Source organism: Alosa pseudoharengus, unplaced genomic scaffold, assembly GCF_046254945.1.
Source record: "Alosa pseudoharengus isolate Yale_2024_CS ecotype anadromous, Long Island Sound unplaced genomic scaffold, YU_APseudo_1.1 YU_APseudo_1.1_scf_7, whole genome shotgun sequence".
NCBI lineage: Eukaryota > Metazoa > Chordata > Actinopteri > Clupeiformes > Clupeidae > Alosa > Alosa pseudoharengus.
The window spans coordinates 12,423,917-12,442,048 of record NW_027468859.1 but is presented as its reverse complement, the minus strand read 5'-3'; the positions used below and the strand labels follow the sequence as shown (position 1 = coordinate 12,442,048).

Below are 18,132 nucleotides of genomic sequence, written 5' to 3'. Positions count from 1 at the left end.
ATTGTGGGTCCGTCGCGTCGAGTTTCTCCCGTCGCTCGCGTTGAGAAGTTCAGCTGTTGCTGCACCGACAGACGGCACCGGTCAATCAAGCCAATCGACGGACGGCACCAACCAATCAAATTACGGTTATACTTCAAGTCATTTGCATAGCTACCGTCAGGGAACACCCACTGGCATGCGTTGACGGAACGCAACTGTGTGTAGAAGCCGTTACCAAGAAGAATGTCTTGAGGACAAGGTTCTAAAAAAATTCTTTATTCAAAACATTTTCCATTAGTAGGTACAAAAACAAAAAAGGACAACAATGTTCATATGCTTTTGCAAATCAAGATCATTTCAGCATGACTTCAAAGGCTGTCAATCAAACGTAGAGAAGGACATCATAAAATGTACCACCTGGTCTTCAGTGTTTAAAAAAAAAAAAAAAATCAAATGAGCAGCTATGACTGTGTGGAACAACAGTCCATAGGTTAACCTGCTCCGCATCTCACAAACGTCATCTATACAGCTTAAACAAATGCACATACAAAACGGTGGTCCTCTATGAAAACTGATTTTTAGGGTGGGATGGGGGTGGGGGGGGGTAGTAGAAGCAGTTGAGTTTGCTCAGTGGCAGCCTCATTAGACGGACCAAAAGACAACACCGTTGAGTTGGTAACACAAGCTTCCCTTTAAGGGTGAACTGTTCACATTTTTGTTTTCTCTGCGTTTAGATGACAATAAGACGAGGGATTTCTGGCTTGGGATCCGACAGAAGTCAATGAGCTTCAGTGCTTGGGTCTATTTCACCAGCCCGATCTTCTTGGCCTCGGTCTCGTAGATCAATAACCGCCACATTTTCACAACGAACACCTCAGCTTCTTCATCGAGCACCTGAGGTGGTTGAACAAAGAGAAGCAGAACATTTGAGAAATTTGTGAGGACAGAACTAAAAACTAGTAACACACTAGAAGACAATAAAAAGAAAAGGTACAATGGCAAACATGGCCACATTTTTTTCTTGTAAATGGCCACATTTTAAACAAGGAAAATGGACATAGAACATTATAAGCGTCTGCATGTATGTGTGTATGTCAGCATGCGCTATTGGTTTTCATCTGGAAATACCCACCATGGCAACATCATCCAGGATGCCTTGTGGAGTGCTGTGAGCCATGACCTGTAAATAACAGAATGGGTGGCCGTCAAAAGGAGCTGGACAAGAAAACCAACTCAAGGGTCCACACGAGAGACACTTGACCAAACAAAACAGTCTAGCCCTGTACACATAAACATTTAAACATGATAAACAGATTCATCTACTGCGACGGTTTGATTTGTGGTTGAAGTGTCATTTCAAACACAGCTGCATACCTTTGAGCACACAAAGTCAACAAGCGTAGCCTCCTCCTCGCCAATGTACTCAATGATTTTCTTGTTTATCCATGGCCGAATGCGTCTCTCCATCAAAGACTGAGGAAGAAATAGCATGCATTTTAAATTACTAATCTTGAATAGATATCTAAGCACATATTCAGAATATTTAATCTTCTCCATAGCAATCCATAACCCTCTTGCTAATTTTGGAGGAAATGTGCAGCAACAGTCTGAGAAAATGACTTGTACATTACTCATCAACAAAGAAATTCTGGGTCACAAAGATCCCCGTACTGAGTGATGAATAACATTGCTAGTGTGAAAACACGCCACAAAGCAACTGTGGCTGACTCAATGCCTCCTTATTAATTGCTGTAACAGATCAGACTGTAAAGGCGCCTAGTTTTAGAACTGCAAACAAATATATTTTCCTAGTACTTTAAAAGGTTTTTTATAGGGTCTTTGATCTTGAGTAAACCTTACTAAAGTTTACATTATCATAGTTTGAGATGTTAGGTTATTAGGTTAAGAGTAGTTATGGTGCGTTCATGCGCATGGGAAAAACATTTTTCCCAGTGAAATCATCATCCTTCACGTCACTTCATGTGGGACTAAGAGGTGGGAAACTGGGGGAAGATTTTGCTAACCGAGTTGCCCAGTTGGGGGCTCGTCACTTTTGTCATCATGTTGTAGTTCATTTGCAGTCCTTGTGGACTTTCATGTCCAACCATTTTAATGTGAACTTGGAAATTTGCCGTTTTTGTCACTTGAAAGCTGCACATCCTTCTTTCACAAGCGTCTTGCAACATATCTTTAAGCAAATACAGTTTTTTATTTAAGAATAGTAAGTATGTTTTAACCTTTGTTGTGGCATCCATGTTTTTCACACAATCCGACGCAAACCACATGAACACTCGCAGTGGGAAAAACAACATGATCACGAGTGCGGCCCCTGATATTCCCAGGTGGCATGAACGGACCTTTAGAGAAAAAGTAGAACTCACCGTGTCGACGATGGACCAGTCGAGCTCGTAGTTGAAGAGCTCGGGCTTGCCCGTGGGGATCTTCTCGATCAGGCTCTTGATGTGCTTCCGTTTCTCCTCGGTGTTGGCGCCCTTTCCGCCGCCCAGCCCTAGGCCGTCCAGGCCCTGGCTTTTGTCGTCGTCATAGTCGAGCGGCACCAGCTTCCTCTTCTTGGGGCCCTCGTCGGCCTCCTCGTCGTCAAAGCGGTTGAAGACGCTGTCCTGGAGCTTCTTGCGCTTGACCACGTTGGGCTGACTGGGGCTGCCAGTGGCACCTGAGACAGGGAGAGGGAGATTAAGAAAAGGAGGGAGAGAGGAAGATGAAGAGGGCAAGGGAGTTCAATTATAAGTAATAGGGTAGAGAGAGAAGACAAGAACACCTTCATACAGGGCTTAAAGCAAGGACAATTTCTGTGAAAATATGTTGTCGACCTCCAATAAAAACCCCTTCAGGTGATGTGTAAAAGTGAGGATGTGGAGGTACCTAGTTTGAGGCTGAGGCCAATCTTGGGCCGGTGCTCCTCCTGAGGGGGGCCTTCGGGTGGCGAGTTCTCGTGCGGGATGATGATGCCGCAGGGTGACTCGTCGCCGGGCGTGTTGGGCGTGGCACCCCCGCTGGCTGACGACACTGACGGCGCCGCCGTGATCGGCCGCAGCGTGGGCTTCAGATAGGGCTTGGCCTCAGAGCGGTCATCTCCACCCTCGTCGTCCAGCTCCTCTCCTTCCTCCACGTCGTCGTCATCGGACATGGGCATGGGGATGTCCCCGCCTCCTCTGTGGCGCTCGTGGCGGTCATGACGATCTCGTTCCCGTTCCCGTTCCCGATCTCGCTCCCGGTCTCGTTCCCGGTCTCGTTCCCGTTCGCGGTCTCGTTCACGTTCGCGTTCACGTTCGCGTTCACGTTCGCGTTCACGTTCCCGTTCCCGTGGTGGCTCCTCAACCTCAAGTTTGGGTGGTGGCTGACGCAGACGCTCTGCCTCCTCCTCCATCTTAAGAGTTATGATAAACACAAACAAAAACACACAACAAACATGATTAAAAACCCCTATACTCTACATAAAACATTCTATGACCGTTTCTAAAACGGACTTGTGTGTTACATGTACTTGCATTTGAAGAGTTTGGTTCCAAAACACTATATCCTCCATTTCAATGAATTTTCATAAATCATTGTTTTTTATTTTGTTCTTTGAAGTAATTTCAGTGGAAATGTAATTGGGTATTTTTATTTGATTTATCTTTACTCAAATCAAAACAACATAACTGCATTTTTTTTATATTACCTGAAATGCTTAATTAAATAACATGACTTATTAATGTTTTCAAAAATGGATTTATAGCATTTTGGAACCAAACTCTTCATTTACATCCAAACATAAGAGACATAGGAAACAGGACCGGTGTAGCGCTGGCATTACAACGAATACAGCTCCTACACTTATTCCCAGAGAGACAAACGCTTAATTACACAGAATCTCACAGACAGGGGCATTAACACGAGAAAACATATAGATCATTCAAAATAAATATGATTCATTAATCCTTTCATTCATTCATTCATTCATTCATTTTAAACTGATTAATTTCATTCAAAATAACATTTTTACTGATAAGCATGCACATTTTACAAAAATTACTGAATACTAAATAGCTACTAATCACCTCTACAACAGAGAGAGTAAATGCAGGAAAAGGAACAGCATGAAATAGTCAACCAAAGAGAGAGCCACATTATCGGACCAGCACAGGCTGACACGGATGCAGAATCAAAGATCAGAAATAATTTAAGACGGAAATCATGTAATGCATCCATAATTTGAGTAAAATCAAAGACAGCACTCATGCACAGACAATCAAACGAGTGTCACAGAATAAAACTGCAGAGAATGAGTGACTGAAACAGGGCCATGTTATGAGGCCATGCAGCCCATAGACCTTGTGATAATTATACAGGCTGCTGCTTTATCATCCATCCATGTGAAAAAATATGCCCTCTCCATCTTGTACCCACACACACGAACACAGCCATGCTCACTCGTTGGCTCACCCTGCGCAGTTCGGCGTCGGGGTCTGGATGGCCCTCTGCCAGCAGTCTCTGTCGGATCTCCTCCAGCTCCTCCTTCTCCCTTTTCCTGTCTCGCTCGTCCAATTCCACCTCCTTCTCGCGGTCACGCAGACGCTTCTGCAGCGCACTGCCCCTGTAGGTCACAAGCGGAATTGCACTGTTTTTAAGGACGGTTTGTTCTGGAGCACCACACTGCTGCAGTGTACTGCCCCCGGAGGGTAAGACAGGATACAACACCAAGCTACAAAGAGGTGCTGAGGCTGAGGCTTTGGTGATGCGCTGCCCCTAGTGGTCAGCAACTCAATAACACTATCTACAATGCACCCTAGTGGTAAAAACAGACTCTTTCTGAAGCCAAATGGCTTCCAGTCATGCTGTAAAAAAAAAAACAGTGGTAATGAAAGATTTGTGCCTCACACATTCTCTCTGTAGTATCACAGCAGTAAAAACTCAACTCATCTATTCATTTGTTTTCATTTATTTTTCCAACCAGGCAGTGTCTCAAAATCTGAATTATATTCTGAGCACACATAGTCAAGGTCCAACACGCTAAAGAGAGAACACGTTGCTTTTCGCCTGACTAATACACTTGTCCTTCACCTTCACCCCAACCAACACTCTGCTCCAACCCAATAACCATTTTGCAATCAGGGAAAGATGTCACATCTATTGCAGCACACCCTCCACATACTTGCATGAGGCACCGACTCTCCGTAGCCGAGTGAACAAGAGAGTCAACGGAACAGAACTTAAAGAAAGAAATACCAACATGACCTCGGTGGTAGACACGGCTATACTCGCAGTTTATAAATGGTCAGTACTAGTGGGAACCGGATAATCCGAGGTTTCCTCTAGCCTAGTCTTTGCTGCCTTTATGATTTCCTTTAAAAAAAAGTTTTTTATATCAAAAAGGAGATATCAATTATCAACAAATGACAAGGCAGCTGGAACCTGCCATTCTTTCTCTCGGGCCCTATCCAGATCAGTCAAACGCGGCATGCCGATTCTTGGAGTAGACACTTACTGACTGTAGCTGTACTTACAGTAGTAGGGCCCATGCTCACAGGTGCTGCCAATCAGGTACCCATCAGGCACCTGATTGGCAGCATCTGGGGATACCAGAAGCTTAAAAACAAGTGTCAATAGAAACAGCAAAATAACCTGTTTGGCAATGGCAGAGAAGATTTGACAAATTTTTCATGGGCGCAACCCACATACTCACCACTGCTGCTCATCCCATTTAATGCATGTTCCTTACAAATGGGGCTCCACTAAACAGGCTTTCCAATGGTATAAGATTTATTGCCAAAAAGCATTGTTACCACAGAGAAATAATGTACCAAACACAAATTTCCTTTAAGTTTATTACCACATGAATCAATCAATACAATATCAGTTCAACTTAATTTGACTGATGCCTGATAAAAGCCTTCATGATGAATCATGATGTGTACAAGGCTTGTACAAGGCTTGTAAGGCTTGTAGCGTGATGTTTTTTTGTCTGGGAAAGAGACAACTCTGTGTCGGCTTACCTGAAGTACTTGGGGTCATCTCGCTCATCATCATAGTCCTCTAGGAATTCCTTCAACCGCTTGCCTTCTTTAGCCTGTAACGCACATTCAGTTCAGGTGAGGAAACCATGAAGACCTGCATCTTTTAGCGTTGCACAATACACTAATACTAGAAAGAAAGATATCGATCATTATTTAAAAAAAAAAGATTTCTTTATTGTGTTGTCTTTTTGTTTTACTTCTATTATTGATATTTCAGGAATTTGCCGTGGTATCGCTTCAGTATTGGTATCGCAATATTTAGACATGGTATTGTATTAAAGATGTGATTTTGTTATTGTGACCAAAATCATCATGATACAGCATTAACAACTGCGTATGATGAGCCATGTGCTCAGTCTGCACCATGGTTTCGTTTCACAGAATCTTATGGAGGTGTCTTATTGAAATTCTTTACACATCCATACTGCACGTGGTTTACGAACAGCACAGTTTCCTGTTTCAAGCAAACTCCAAGCTGTGATTGGCCGGACCGACTCACCATTTCCCTGCGGCGTTCCTCCTCCCTCTCCACCTCCTTGGCGTGATCGCGGGCCTTCTTCCGCTCCCTGATCTCCCAGTTCTTCAGCCGCTGTCAGGACAAAGGGGTTAGACAGGTCAGACAGGTCATACCAGGAAAAGGCACTCACAGAGCACTCAATCAATCTGTGTGTGTACGCGTGTGTCTGAATGCATGTGTATATGTGTGACTGTTAAGTACTGTTTTGTATGTGCGTGTGTGCAAGTGATTGAGTGAGTTCATCTTTGGCTGGGTACCTCCTGATAGGCGGCCTCCTTCTCCCTGAGCTTCCTCTCCAGCTTGCGGCGCTCGTACGCCTCTTCTTCATCCTCCTTGGGGTCTCGCTTCTTCTCCCGGTCGCGGTCGCGGCTCTGTTCTCTGGAAGAGCAAAACAAAAACATAACAAAACATGAGACCTCCCAATGGCAAAGCTGCGAGGCTCCGTAAACACCCCGCACCTTCTAATGCCCTGCTCATAGGCTCCGTAAGCACCCCGCACCCTCTAATGCCCTGCTCATAGGCTCCGTAAACACCCCGCACCCTCTAATGCCCTGCTCATAGGCTCCGTAAGAACCCCGTACCTTCTAATGCCCTGCTCATAGGCTTTGGTATTCTGATATAGCTTCTGGGCCCGTATTCACAAAGAATTTTAAGGCGGTACTTGTGTAGCGCACACATTCTCACCAGCAAAGACCGGTCACCGTCATAGGGGAGGTTTTTGGCATCATTCCCGCGTTAAATTCATCAGCCAATCAAGGTGGTCACTTCAATCAAGCTCGTGCATGAGTAATGACGTCAACCATAGCAACAAAGACTCACTCTTAGTTTAAGAGTTGTCATTTTTCCTTACTAAGAGTAGGTCTGTACTCCTAGTGGTAATATAAAATGCTTTGTGAATACGGGCCCTGATCAGTAGACTGCCGTTTTTGATCCTGAATTCATGCAAAAATGACACACCCACCTGGAATGACTGCGGTCGAGGCTCCGGTCACGGCTCCTCTCCTTGTCCCAGTCGCGTTCCCGCTCACGTTCTCGCTCCCGATCACGGTCTCTGTCGCGGTCGCGCTCTTTGTCTCTGTCGCGCTCCCTCTCTCTCTCCCGGTCTCTCTCGCGCTCTCTCGCAGTCTCCCTCTCCCTCTCCCGCTCGCGCTCTCTCTCCTTCTCGCGCTCCCAGCGCTCGCGTTCCCGCTCCCGCTCCTTCTCCCGTTCCCTCCGATCGCGCTCCAGCTCCTGCCGCTCCTTCTCCCGCTTGCCTTTCTCCTCCTCGAGTTTCTGCGGAGAGAGGGACCAGGGCTTAGCAAGGGCTCTCGGAAGAGGGCAGTGAAGGGGGTGCACAAGACAATGGTGCAAAATCACAGGGATGCAGGGGAGGGAAGCGGTTTCCAGACTTGGGGTTTCTACATGATGGGGGAGATTTATCATCAGTTTAAGACTACAAGCCTACACAAAATGAGCTTCTACAGGAAATTATCTTCAGTGCAGAATATATTCAACTCAGATGTACGGTAGCACATGTTTACTGTGCACAAAGTCTACTCAACTCCTGCCGCAACACTGACTTAAGAGAAATACTAAACTGAAACTAATGTCTGATACTGTATTTTTTGTTTATTTGGTGCATAAATCAGATTTGTATGCTTGATCAAACTCTACATTTCAACATACAAGATCTACATTTTCCATGCACTGTCTCCAATGGAATTCTACACATTGGCTTCAACTAATATTCTGGAAACCACTTCCATGACCTATGATCCATATATCAAACAGGTCAAGCATTCAAACTTCTGGTAAAGACGCTGCAATTTCAAAGATAACTTCATTTTTTCCACAAAGTCAAAATAGGAAAAAAAAGAACTAAAAAAAAAAAGAAACAAGGGAAAAAACCTGTCATTACAGTAGCAAGAGCGTCAATCCGTGTGAAACTAGTTGGTGACTTACAGATGTTGAACTACGGCTTTCTGTGCCTCGCTGTAGCCCTACAAGCCTACGAGTTAGGCCTGGGAGGAAAAGCAGGTCAAACGGTTCACAGAGAATAATAAATATGGAGCTTTTTGAAAGTGATGTGATGCTTTGGTGCTGCTTTTTTTGATGTTCAAAGGAAAAGCAAAAAAAGTCAGACATCCTAAAATCAAACCTAAAGATTATGGCATATCATCAGTTCATTTCAAACATTACAAAACCGGCAATGCAATAACAGCACAATTCATTATTTTGGGAGACCATGGGGAGGGTATGAGAAGAAAGGGACAGCAATAAATGAAATGGTAGAGACTGTCTTACCCCACTGTTGTCTTCTGCGTTCTGTCCAAGCGACTGAGTTTCTCAGTAAAGAATGAGTGTATGGTCTTTCAGCCTGTACCACTCTCATTGTTAGGCACAATCTCGCAGTCTCAAAGGCCCATACTGAAGTCCCTCTGGACACGGTCAGAACCATGTGATTTTAACACTGTGACTGGGACCTAATCTGGCTTTAAAAAGTGTGGGAGTACAAACGCTTCCTTGACAAATTGCCAATGCTTGTGAAAATGCCTTTGCAACTGAAGACAAATGCTTCACAGTTTTTCTTGCAGAAATGTCCTTTTTGTGCCCAAACATGAGAAGTGCATTACTTTGGGAGTGATACAGCTGGAAGAAGTTGGGGTGACAGAAAGAAACAGGACGAAAAGAGAAAGTAGAGAAAACGTACGCGGATACAGAAAAGATTTTGAGGAAATGATGTGTGTATGCAGCTGTACTTAAACTAGACATTGGCTAAAGTGACTGCTGGTTAATTTGTTTCTGTGCTAGAAGGATCTTTATTTTAAGACTTACCTCTCTGGTTGACAATGGACTGTCTAAGAGTAAAAAGATAAGGAATTTTGACACGACCACTCCAATTTTCTATAATGTTTATGGTACAAACATACCACAGATGTAGAATTAAAAGTAACCTTAGTGTTACATCTGATCTCAAATCAGCCCCTTCCAAGCTACCTGTATTGGCTAGAATAAACAACCATAAGATAAGTGGCTTTGCTGGTTCTTTTTGTTGCAAAAATTGCAATAAACAAGAAAGGCTCCCGGGAGACCTCCACCAAGGCCAACTGCAACATCTCGTAATGTAAGCGAAATTGAAATAAAATTTGTGGATCCATCCCGTGATTCAGACTCAGTCCAAAATTAAACAGGTTTAATTTTTGGGCTATTCGTTGAGCCATGCTACACCGTTCCACTACGTTTCATGAAAACTGGGTTGGTACTTTTTGCATACTCCTGCTAACAGACAAACAGACAATCTGCACCGAAAACAGAACCTGAGTTAGCGGAGGTAACGATCATTCGTAACTTAACTTTGCTGCATCCACTGTTCAGGCTTATTTTGATGGCCATGTTTACTGCCGATCTCTAGGTTTACAAACAGCTCTAGTAACATTCTAATGTATTGTATTGTAGCTCAAGGAGGTACGGATTGTTAGGACTGAGGGGGAACATCCTAGTGTCATGGACATTCTTAACGTCACCTTGCCATGTCACATTGTGTAAACATGTGACAGAGTGTAAACATGATGCCAAATTTGTCTAAAAATTATAGTTCTCTGAATATTAATGTTCCATACATCTACATTTCATTTTATGATCTGTAAAGTTCTGGCAGGTACTGCAGCCTTTCCTATAATAAAGAGCCTCAGCTTTGCCATCAGCCTCATCCAACACAAGCAGTTTTGCTGATTGCTTTATTCCCATATGGGAACCATAAAGATGTAATGGATCACCTCCTCTGGCATCACAAACAAACTAATAACCTTTTTCTGCCGCAGCCCTCCGAGAGCTATATTATCATTACATTTTGAAACAGGGTTTTACTGCAGTTTACCATTTGAAAAGGGGAGCAGTCCCATCCCCTGTGGCTACATTCATTATAAGGACCTGAGAAAATGTGCATTTAAATGGGACCCACAATTTAATTCCTCTCATTGTGAAACCTGTGGCAAAAAACATCGTCTCCTCTGCGGAAATGTCATTGCTAAACGTCTTGGGAGTGCCACAGCCTGCCTATAAGTATTTGATGATGGACACTCAAGTGAAATCAATCTCATCACTTCCGGTAAAAGAAGATGGAGATGATTAGACTGCAAGTGCAAACAGAGAGACGGAGAGGAGCGAGTATGAAAATATGGACACAGCTATGCATCCATGTATATGTAAATGCATACGCAGGTAAGCATGTATACGTGGGTCAAATGAGATTGAGAGAGGTAAGTTGGAGAGGGTGAAAGTGTACCAACACACACACACACACACACACACACACACACAGGCTGTCTCTCACCTGGCTAGTCTTCAGGTCTTCAACGTGCTGTGGGTGGGGGGCGCCCCCTGCTTTTTAATGCGGACCTTTTGGCCCAAATCATTGTTGGGTTACCATGTCTCTCTTAGTGTCATCAATATACACCACTTTTACATCAACATCGTCAACACAGTGGAGGACTCGCCCAGGTTCACAGACTTTCCCCCCGGCAACAGGAACCAAGGATGATGAGTAAGTACAAGCATCCTGGAAGCTCCCTTAGACCTTAAGCAGGTCTTAACAGCAGGTGCCATCTTGAATGTATGGGCACGTCTGAAGGTTCTACAGATTGGAAAACCTTCTGAGGATCTTTAAACTGGGAGTAGTTTTCACACTCTGCCCCACGGATGTTCAGTTCGCCTGTTCTTAGAACTAAGAACATTCTAGAATGAAAGCTGAGAGTGGTTCTCCCACTCTACCCCAATGATAAAGATGGCCTGGAGGGCTGGCTCAGTTGCCCCCGAGCAAGTCCTCAAGGAGGGGACGCCCAGTCAATGTAGAGAAGAAAAGGAAGCTCATACTTACATCCTATCCTTGCAACTTTTTCCAAAGCTCTGAGATTCATCTTGCTTTAGTCACCATATGATCTCTATCATAATGGTGGGGTTCAATCAATAGATTAGCTTCCAGGGAAGGTTACATTTACGTCCATGCATTTTCTTTTTTGGCTGTTTTTTCTGTCTGTATGCATGTGCGTGTGGATGTGTGAGTGTGTGTATGGTTTTGGGTGTCTTCTATAACTAGATGATGCTGATTCCATTTCTATTGAGTTCTAATAAATCTTTTTTTGCTTCTTCTGTCCAATCACTACAACTAAATGGCAGATTTAACCTCGATTTCGTTTAATTTAATCTCGTAAAGGTTGTGGAACAGCATCTTCAAGGCAAGCACTAATGTGAATGCACTTTTGTAGTCTAGTCCAAGATAATATGGTAGTCAGTTTGGGGCTATTTTGCTTATGCTGATAATCTAATGTAGTGCACAACGACTTTTAAAATGCAGCACAGAATGGCTGGTAGAGACGGTTACCTTGTGTGTGTCGCGGAATTTGTTGATCTCCCTGGAAATCAGGTCTCTCTTATCTTCCTCGATGTCAATGGTATTGATGTCCTCCTGATGATAGACAGAATGCCAGCATTAATTTACAGTCATTTGGCTACCACATCAGTATCTACTTTCAATTTAGTCACATACAGTGCAGTCCCATACAGATTGTCATTAAATACACATCTATTTGCCTCTATAGGACACAATCAGCCAGATAGTAAAAATGGAATCAGTTTGACTGACCGCTTGAAAACCACAAAATGGACTAACAAACTAAACATTGGACTTGCTGGACACACAATCAAGAGCATAGAAAAACACCTAAACGTCACGGCTTTCTGCTTGTTATCCTACACATATAATCTAAAAAACTGAGACATGACATGATGGCCTCTAAGTAACGATGGTCACTTACTTCTTCCTTCTTCTCTTTCTTTTTCTTGCGCCGAAGAGACTCTTCATCTTGTGACGGGGCATTGAGGTCTTTGGCGTACTCCCGAATGAGGCCATCAATGGCTACCTTGACGATCTGATCCCTTCGCTTGGTTTCCTCGTCCAGTACCTCCTCTTCATCGTCTCCTGTGTCGCCAGTCTTAGCCGTCTGCAGGTATCATTCATTTCATTCATACTATTTTACGATACCTACAACTAGACACTTCATTACAACTAGTTTGCAGAGCTATAGAGCTCAAATTTACAAATCCATAGCTTGATTGTAGCCAGTGAGAGCCAAAAGGTGAACACTGCAAAAACTGCTTATCTAACCACGTGTTATTAATCTTATATTAAGATCAAACATCTAGTTCAGTGTTTCTCAAAGTGTGGTCCGGGGACCACTGGTGGTCTGCAAGATATCCCAAGTGGTCCGCGAGCAGACGTGGTAAAATATAATATAGATGAGTTGTTTGCAATATTGAACCAACTTGTATGTAGGCTAAATCCAAACAGTTCTGCAACACTGTCTATGTAAGATATGCCAGTTTAAATAGGACTCCTCTGACACAATACAGTAAGCAAAGTGCAAAGACAATAAGCAAGGTGGTTCAGTGAGTAGGCCTTGTGTAGGCTAATATACTGTTGAAGTAGGTCTAGACAATAAGCAAGTTGGTTCAGTGAGTAGGCCTTGTGTAGGCTAATATACTGTTGTAGTAGGTCTGATCTTTTTTTTTTTAGATAAGGTGGTCCGTGCGTTTCTTTTTTATTGGTTAAGTGGTCCTTCTAGTTGGTATTGCTTTTAATATAAAGAGACTTACCTAACGCTTTCTCAGTAAGATCATTTTGACTTAATCTAATGGGCAGCCGGTCTTATTTAAAGATGTCTTATTAAGACAAATGTGCTTGATGCACTGCGGCCAAATTTGCTTGTTTTAAGTACAAGTATGCTCGGATGTCATAATCTCTCATATGTGGAGGGCCATTTTTGCAGTGAATTCAGTCCATATAGCCAACTCAGCACCTTTAGTCATGTCTGGGAGTATTTAACAACCATTCGTCTCCACTTGATTCTGTTATACATAGCATTTTCATGTTTTGACTTTTTAGATTTTCAGAAGGTCCAAGATGCTGGTTTCAGTCAATCTACGCTACTCACCCCATTGGTGCTCTTCTTCTTGGCCTTAAACTCGTCCAGCTGAGCTTTGGTCTTGGCGTCCACCTTTACCAGCAACTTCTTGTCTCCAATCTGCAGGTCATGCAGGAGTCGTAGGGCCCGGAGTGTGGACTCCGGCTCCTTATACTCACAGAAGCCAAAAGCTGAAACAGCCAAAAGTAGAAAAGTCAACAATTGTGATAATTGCTGTAGTTATTATTACACTGCTGCAAATGTATTTTATTGTGGTTTGCGGTTAGCATGTGATTGAAATCAGCCATTTTATTTGCAGCTTTTTGCGTGTGGGAGTGTAACATGTATGTCATTGTTTTTAGACTTAAAACATGCTAGTTTGATGTAATGTAACATGAAGTATGAATGAAAGTTGGACAAAAGGTGAAGCAAATAACTCAATACTGTGGTAAAAAGAGCATTTACATTTGTCAGACTTAAGCTAATGTGGTATTAAAACAGGGATAAAAGTGGGCCCTGTGTTTATATTTATATTTTACAGTAATTTTAAGGATGTAATAATCCACTCAAATGTGGTCACAACTTAATGACAATGGGAAATTAAGGACCCAAGGCCAGACTGGTTTAACACTGCAACATGACTGGGTTAAAACATAACTTCCATCGCTGTTGTAACATATAAACCCCCTGTACTTAGACACCAGCCATATTAATCTTATCGTTCCATTCATACAAGAGGATGAAATGTTTGTTTTTCTTGTGCGTAATGTCTGAACCCACAGATCACAGACCCAGAGATCTTTTCTAAATATGTTTTTGTGACATTTTAAGTGATGTTTTTCCCTAAAAAATAAAGCCAAGACACGTCTGTGAATTTAAGGATTTGAACCGCATGCTGTATTCTGTAATTCAACACTCCCTGCAATTCTTCTGCACCTTCTGTGATGGTTGCTATGATACAAGGAGCAGTGGGAATGAAGAACGGCAGCCTTTAAATCCGATATACTTCTCATCAATGGAAACTGACAGAGGTCTCTGGTTTGCTGTTCTTACCTTGAAGTTTCCCAGAGGCTCCTTGTACCCGTTTCCAGCTGAGGACCAGGCCACATTTCTGGAGGGGTGGAGAGGGAAAAGGGTGAGACCTTACATGCACTTGATCTTCCCAGATGTCAAATCTTTTTACATGTACTTGATGCTTACGGTGAAAAGTTATATATTGTATGGCACACAGTGTCTATTTAGCAATGACATAATTCATTTGACGTTACTACTGCTCCACCATGTCTGCATTTATTTAAAAGGACTAAAAGCACTGATTGAGTGACTCACTGAGAGGAGCTGTCGGATGAGCATATCGGAAGCCCTCTCCGAGATGTTTCCCACAAACACAGTGGTGGTGGGGCCGCCCATCTCCTCTGGCTCTTTTGGGCGCGGCAAGGGCAGGTCCTTCTTGGGAACAGGAGGCTTACTGACCACAGAAACCGAGGTGGGCACCAGCACCTGTTTAGTAAGTAAGTATTTATTTGTACAGCACATTCTAGAGCAATGGTCACTCAAAGTGCTTCACACAGACATATAGACGGCAACATAAACATAAACACTCAATATTAAGTCCACGGGCACTGGGCAGTAATGATTCTCCTGGCGTGAAAAACAGCCAAAATGGTGCTCTTGAACATGCCCAAGAATTACAAGAATTACAACTAGCAGTTATCAAAACATTAATTTTGTTTAGGACTGTAGGGTTTTACTGTAGTGAATCTTTTCAAGGCTGATTATTACTGTATGTTGTTCTCTTCTAGTCCTTCCATACAAGTATGTAGTGTGGGTATGGGTAGAGTGCTAGCATCCCTGGAACATTGCATGACTCAGCACAGTTTTCTTTTCCACTGTTCAAGTTCTAGCATACATTGCAAACCATGCCTTGTTACACGGTAAACCAAGCCTGGGTGAACCTAGACAAACATGTTAGCAAATTTAAATTTGCTCTGCAGGTCTGTCTGGAAAGAATCCCATTGACGTCTGAATCACCAAAAACCCAGGAACGTGTTCTTTGGAATTGAGTAAACTGCCGCACCTTTGTTTACTAGAAAGATGTGTTTGCTGCACTTCCAACATGACTTGGAGTTAAATGCACCAACTTAAGTTTAATTTCACTGCTGATTACGCTTGTGGAATTCATAAATCATATCAGCTCCACTATCTACTTTGAATTATCACTGGGAATCCCCCAAAATAAGCCACTCTCTTCAATGGCAGGAAACTTACTGTAGGGGTTTGTGTCATGATGCCCATGTGCACCGGTATCATTGGGGTCACTGCAAAACAAGATCATGGCAGAAGGTGAAAACCATCATCGTTCAAGTGTCAAACCTTATCTACCTTATTTAACCTTATCTGCAGGTTGACGGCAAGGCAATATGATTCTTTAAAATGTAAGAAAGGAGAAAAGGGGAGAGTTACAAGTTTAAAGGCAAAGGAACAGAGGCAGGAGCTGCAGAACACTAAGGTCTGAAATTAGAGGTAGACACATTGACCAAATGCAATGCATCATGCATGGAACAGAGAACTCTACACATAAAATACTGTGGTATCACACTGGAATGGCAATAGTCTATACTATAGCAATTGTCTTCATTTATGGGAAAATAAAAACACCCATTCATTGAAACATTCTGTTTACTTAAACTAGACGGCAACTTACTGCTTGTAATTGAAACTTGACAAACCATTTGTTTTACTGTATGCAAAAGGCCTCCATGTGTGAAAGGTGTGATAGTGGGTGCTGGACAATAGAAAGACTCACAAAGGTGCAAAACCTCTCTAAATCATGCCTTACCAGGGGGCCCAGCTGGAGGGAACCCTGCAAACTGTGGCGGTGGAATGCCAGGGGGCAGAGGGGGAATGCCGATTTGGGGCCGATTGAGGTGTGGGGGGAAGGACATGTTGGAAGGAAGGTCCACACCTGACAGACAAATATAAGACAGCACATAAGCCAACAAGTCAACACACAAACATTGAAATACTCTTCTCTTCTTCATCCCCACATCAAAACCATGCCCCCAATTCTCACTTATTGTTCTCCTGTTGCTAGTACACTTTTGCATTTATGACTTGTCTTACTCTTGTATGAAAGGCGCTATATAAATCAAATCTGACTGATTGCTTTATTGAATATCCTCACAGCCTTGTATCAACAGATGAAAGCAAGACAAACATCTCTGCAGAGCTAAGTCTAAATGATAATCATAAAATGAAGCTATTTAGATCTGAAGAAAATGTGTGTTAACCTTTAAGACCTGTCAGACGTACTTACAAGGTAAACAAATACCAGTTACCTGACATTTATGTCAAAGAGTAGCCTACATGGTCATGTTTGTATACTATTAGGACAACAGTGTTTAAAAACAGTGTTTGTAAATAAGCATGTATTTAATACATGCTTATTTTACACAATTATCTTAAGCTTACGGCACAGTTCCACCGACATCATACAAGAGGCTAAACAATAACAAAGCTCAGTATAATAGTCATATTTATTTCGCTGTGTGGAAGGTTGTGGCCTAAACGATGTGTGATCCAATGTCAACATTTATTTGTTAATCATTAAATATTGGAAAAAAATAATTAAACCCCAACGTAACTGTGACCAAATCTAGGTTTTCTAAATACATGTTGCTAATACACAGTGAGTAACGTTAACGCACGTTTCTGATGACTTCTTCGGTTTTAAAACTAGCATTTAAGTTAATAGCTCAGGTCAGACTTTTGCACACAAAGGTTACGCATGGATTCCGATAGTCAATCTTCACTCTATCTGTTAACTTCTTAATATATCTGCATATCATATAAATTGCGCTCACATCTGAAAACGACATTAGGTTTGCGCAGTGCAACTTATGCGACCACCCGCAGGACACTTTGCGTGGGCTCACATGACCCATTAACTAGCTATCGCTAGGTAGTTACCGAAGCCCTAAGGACACATGCTTTGCTAAACTAGCTAGCTATCAATGCCGAATTAGCCAGCATGCTACATGGGTTATTTAACAGGGTGTAACTAGTTATCTAGACAATTAATGTATGAAAATTAACCACCTGACGAGTGATGTTCTACATTAGAACAGCAAAATCTGTTTTAGAACAACAGAAGAAGTAAAGTTATTTCATCTGGACTACTCCAAAAGTAGCTAGCATAGCTAATGGGCTTATTAGCTCTGACGTTTCCTGGTTGTTCTCTGTTAGCTCTAGTGCTACAACTAGCTCCCACCTGATAGCTAACGTTAGCTATGAGACATATTGTTTGTGTAGTAAACCTGGGTTAGCTATGTAAGCAGTTACTCGGTGATTACACACCAACATCTTAAACAATAACAAAAACATAGCAGAAATGAAAACTCACCCAGACCAGATGAAAATATATTTTTGTCACAGTTATTACGAAATTGCGTTACCGGATATTGCCAGCTTGACTCTAGCAGGACATTTGTCACGTGACTAGCGCAATGCAATGTGGGAAAGTTACAATAAAATGACTTTGCATTCAACCAGACGGGCTCAACCCCTTTTGCTGATTCAACCACACATTAAAGTCGTTCTGTACTTGACGCAAATCATTTTAATTTAAAGGGCTGACAGCAATTTTGGGAGAAAAAGTGTGAATAGAGATGTGACAGCGGTC

At 42.7% G+C, this 18,132-nt stretch overlaps 1 protein-coding gene across 1 annotated transcript; it reads right to left on the bottom strand.

Annotated features, from left to right (window-relative positions):
* Positions 1-239: 239 nt before the first annotated feature.
* On the bottom strand, positions 240-17,948 carry rbm25b (RNA binding motif protein 25b). The gene is made up of 18 exons (XM_076273248.1): positions 17,854-17,948; positions 16,291-16,416; positions 15,720-15,769; positions 14,781-14,951; positions 14,505-14,562; positions 13,482-13,642; positions 12,306-12,491; positions 11,873-11,956; positions 7,475-7,785; positions 6,771-6,891; positions 6,496-6,585; positions 5,976-6,049; positions 4,426-4,576; positions 2,863-3,367; positions 2,361-2,653; positions 1,354-1,452; positions 1,112-1,159; positions 240-873 (listed from the first exon to the last, which is right to left on the bottom strand). The coding sequence occupies exons 2-18, from the start codon at positions 16,394-16,396 to the stop codon at positions 781-783; spliced, it is 2,601 nt and encodes an 866-aa protein (XP_076129363.1). The 5' UTR covers positions 16,397-16,416; positions 17,854-17,948; the 3' UTR covers positions 240-780.
* Positions 17,949-18,132: the final 184 nt, after the last annotated feature.

Coding starts and splice junctions, on each gene's coding strand:
- rbm25b (XM_076273248.1), bottom strand. CDS start 16,396: ATGTCCTTCCCCCCACACCTCAATCGGCCCCAAATCGGCATTCCCCCT. Junction 6,892..7,474: donor CTCGACCGCAGTCATTCCAG/GTGGGTGTGTCA, acceptor TTGCTCTTCCAG/AGAACAGAGCCGCGACCGCG. Junction 2,654..2,862: donor TGGCCTCAGCCTCAAACTAG/GTACCTCCACAT, acceptor TCCCTGTCTCAG/GTGCCACTGGCAGCCCCAGT.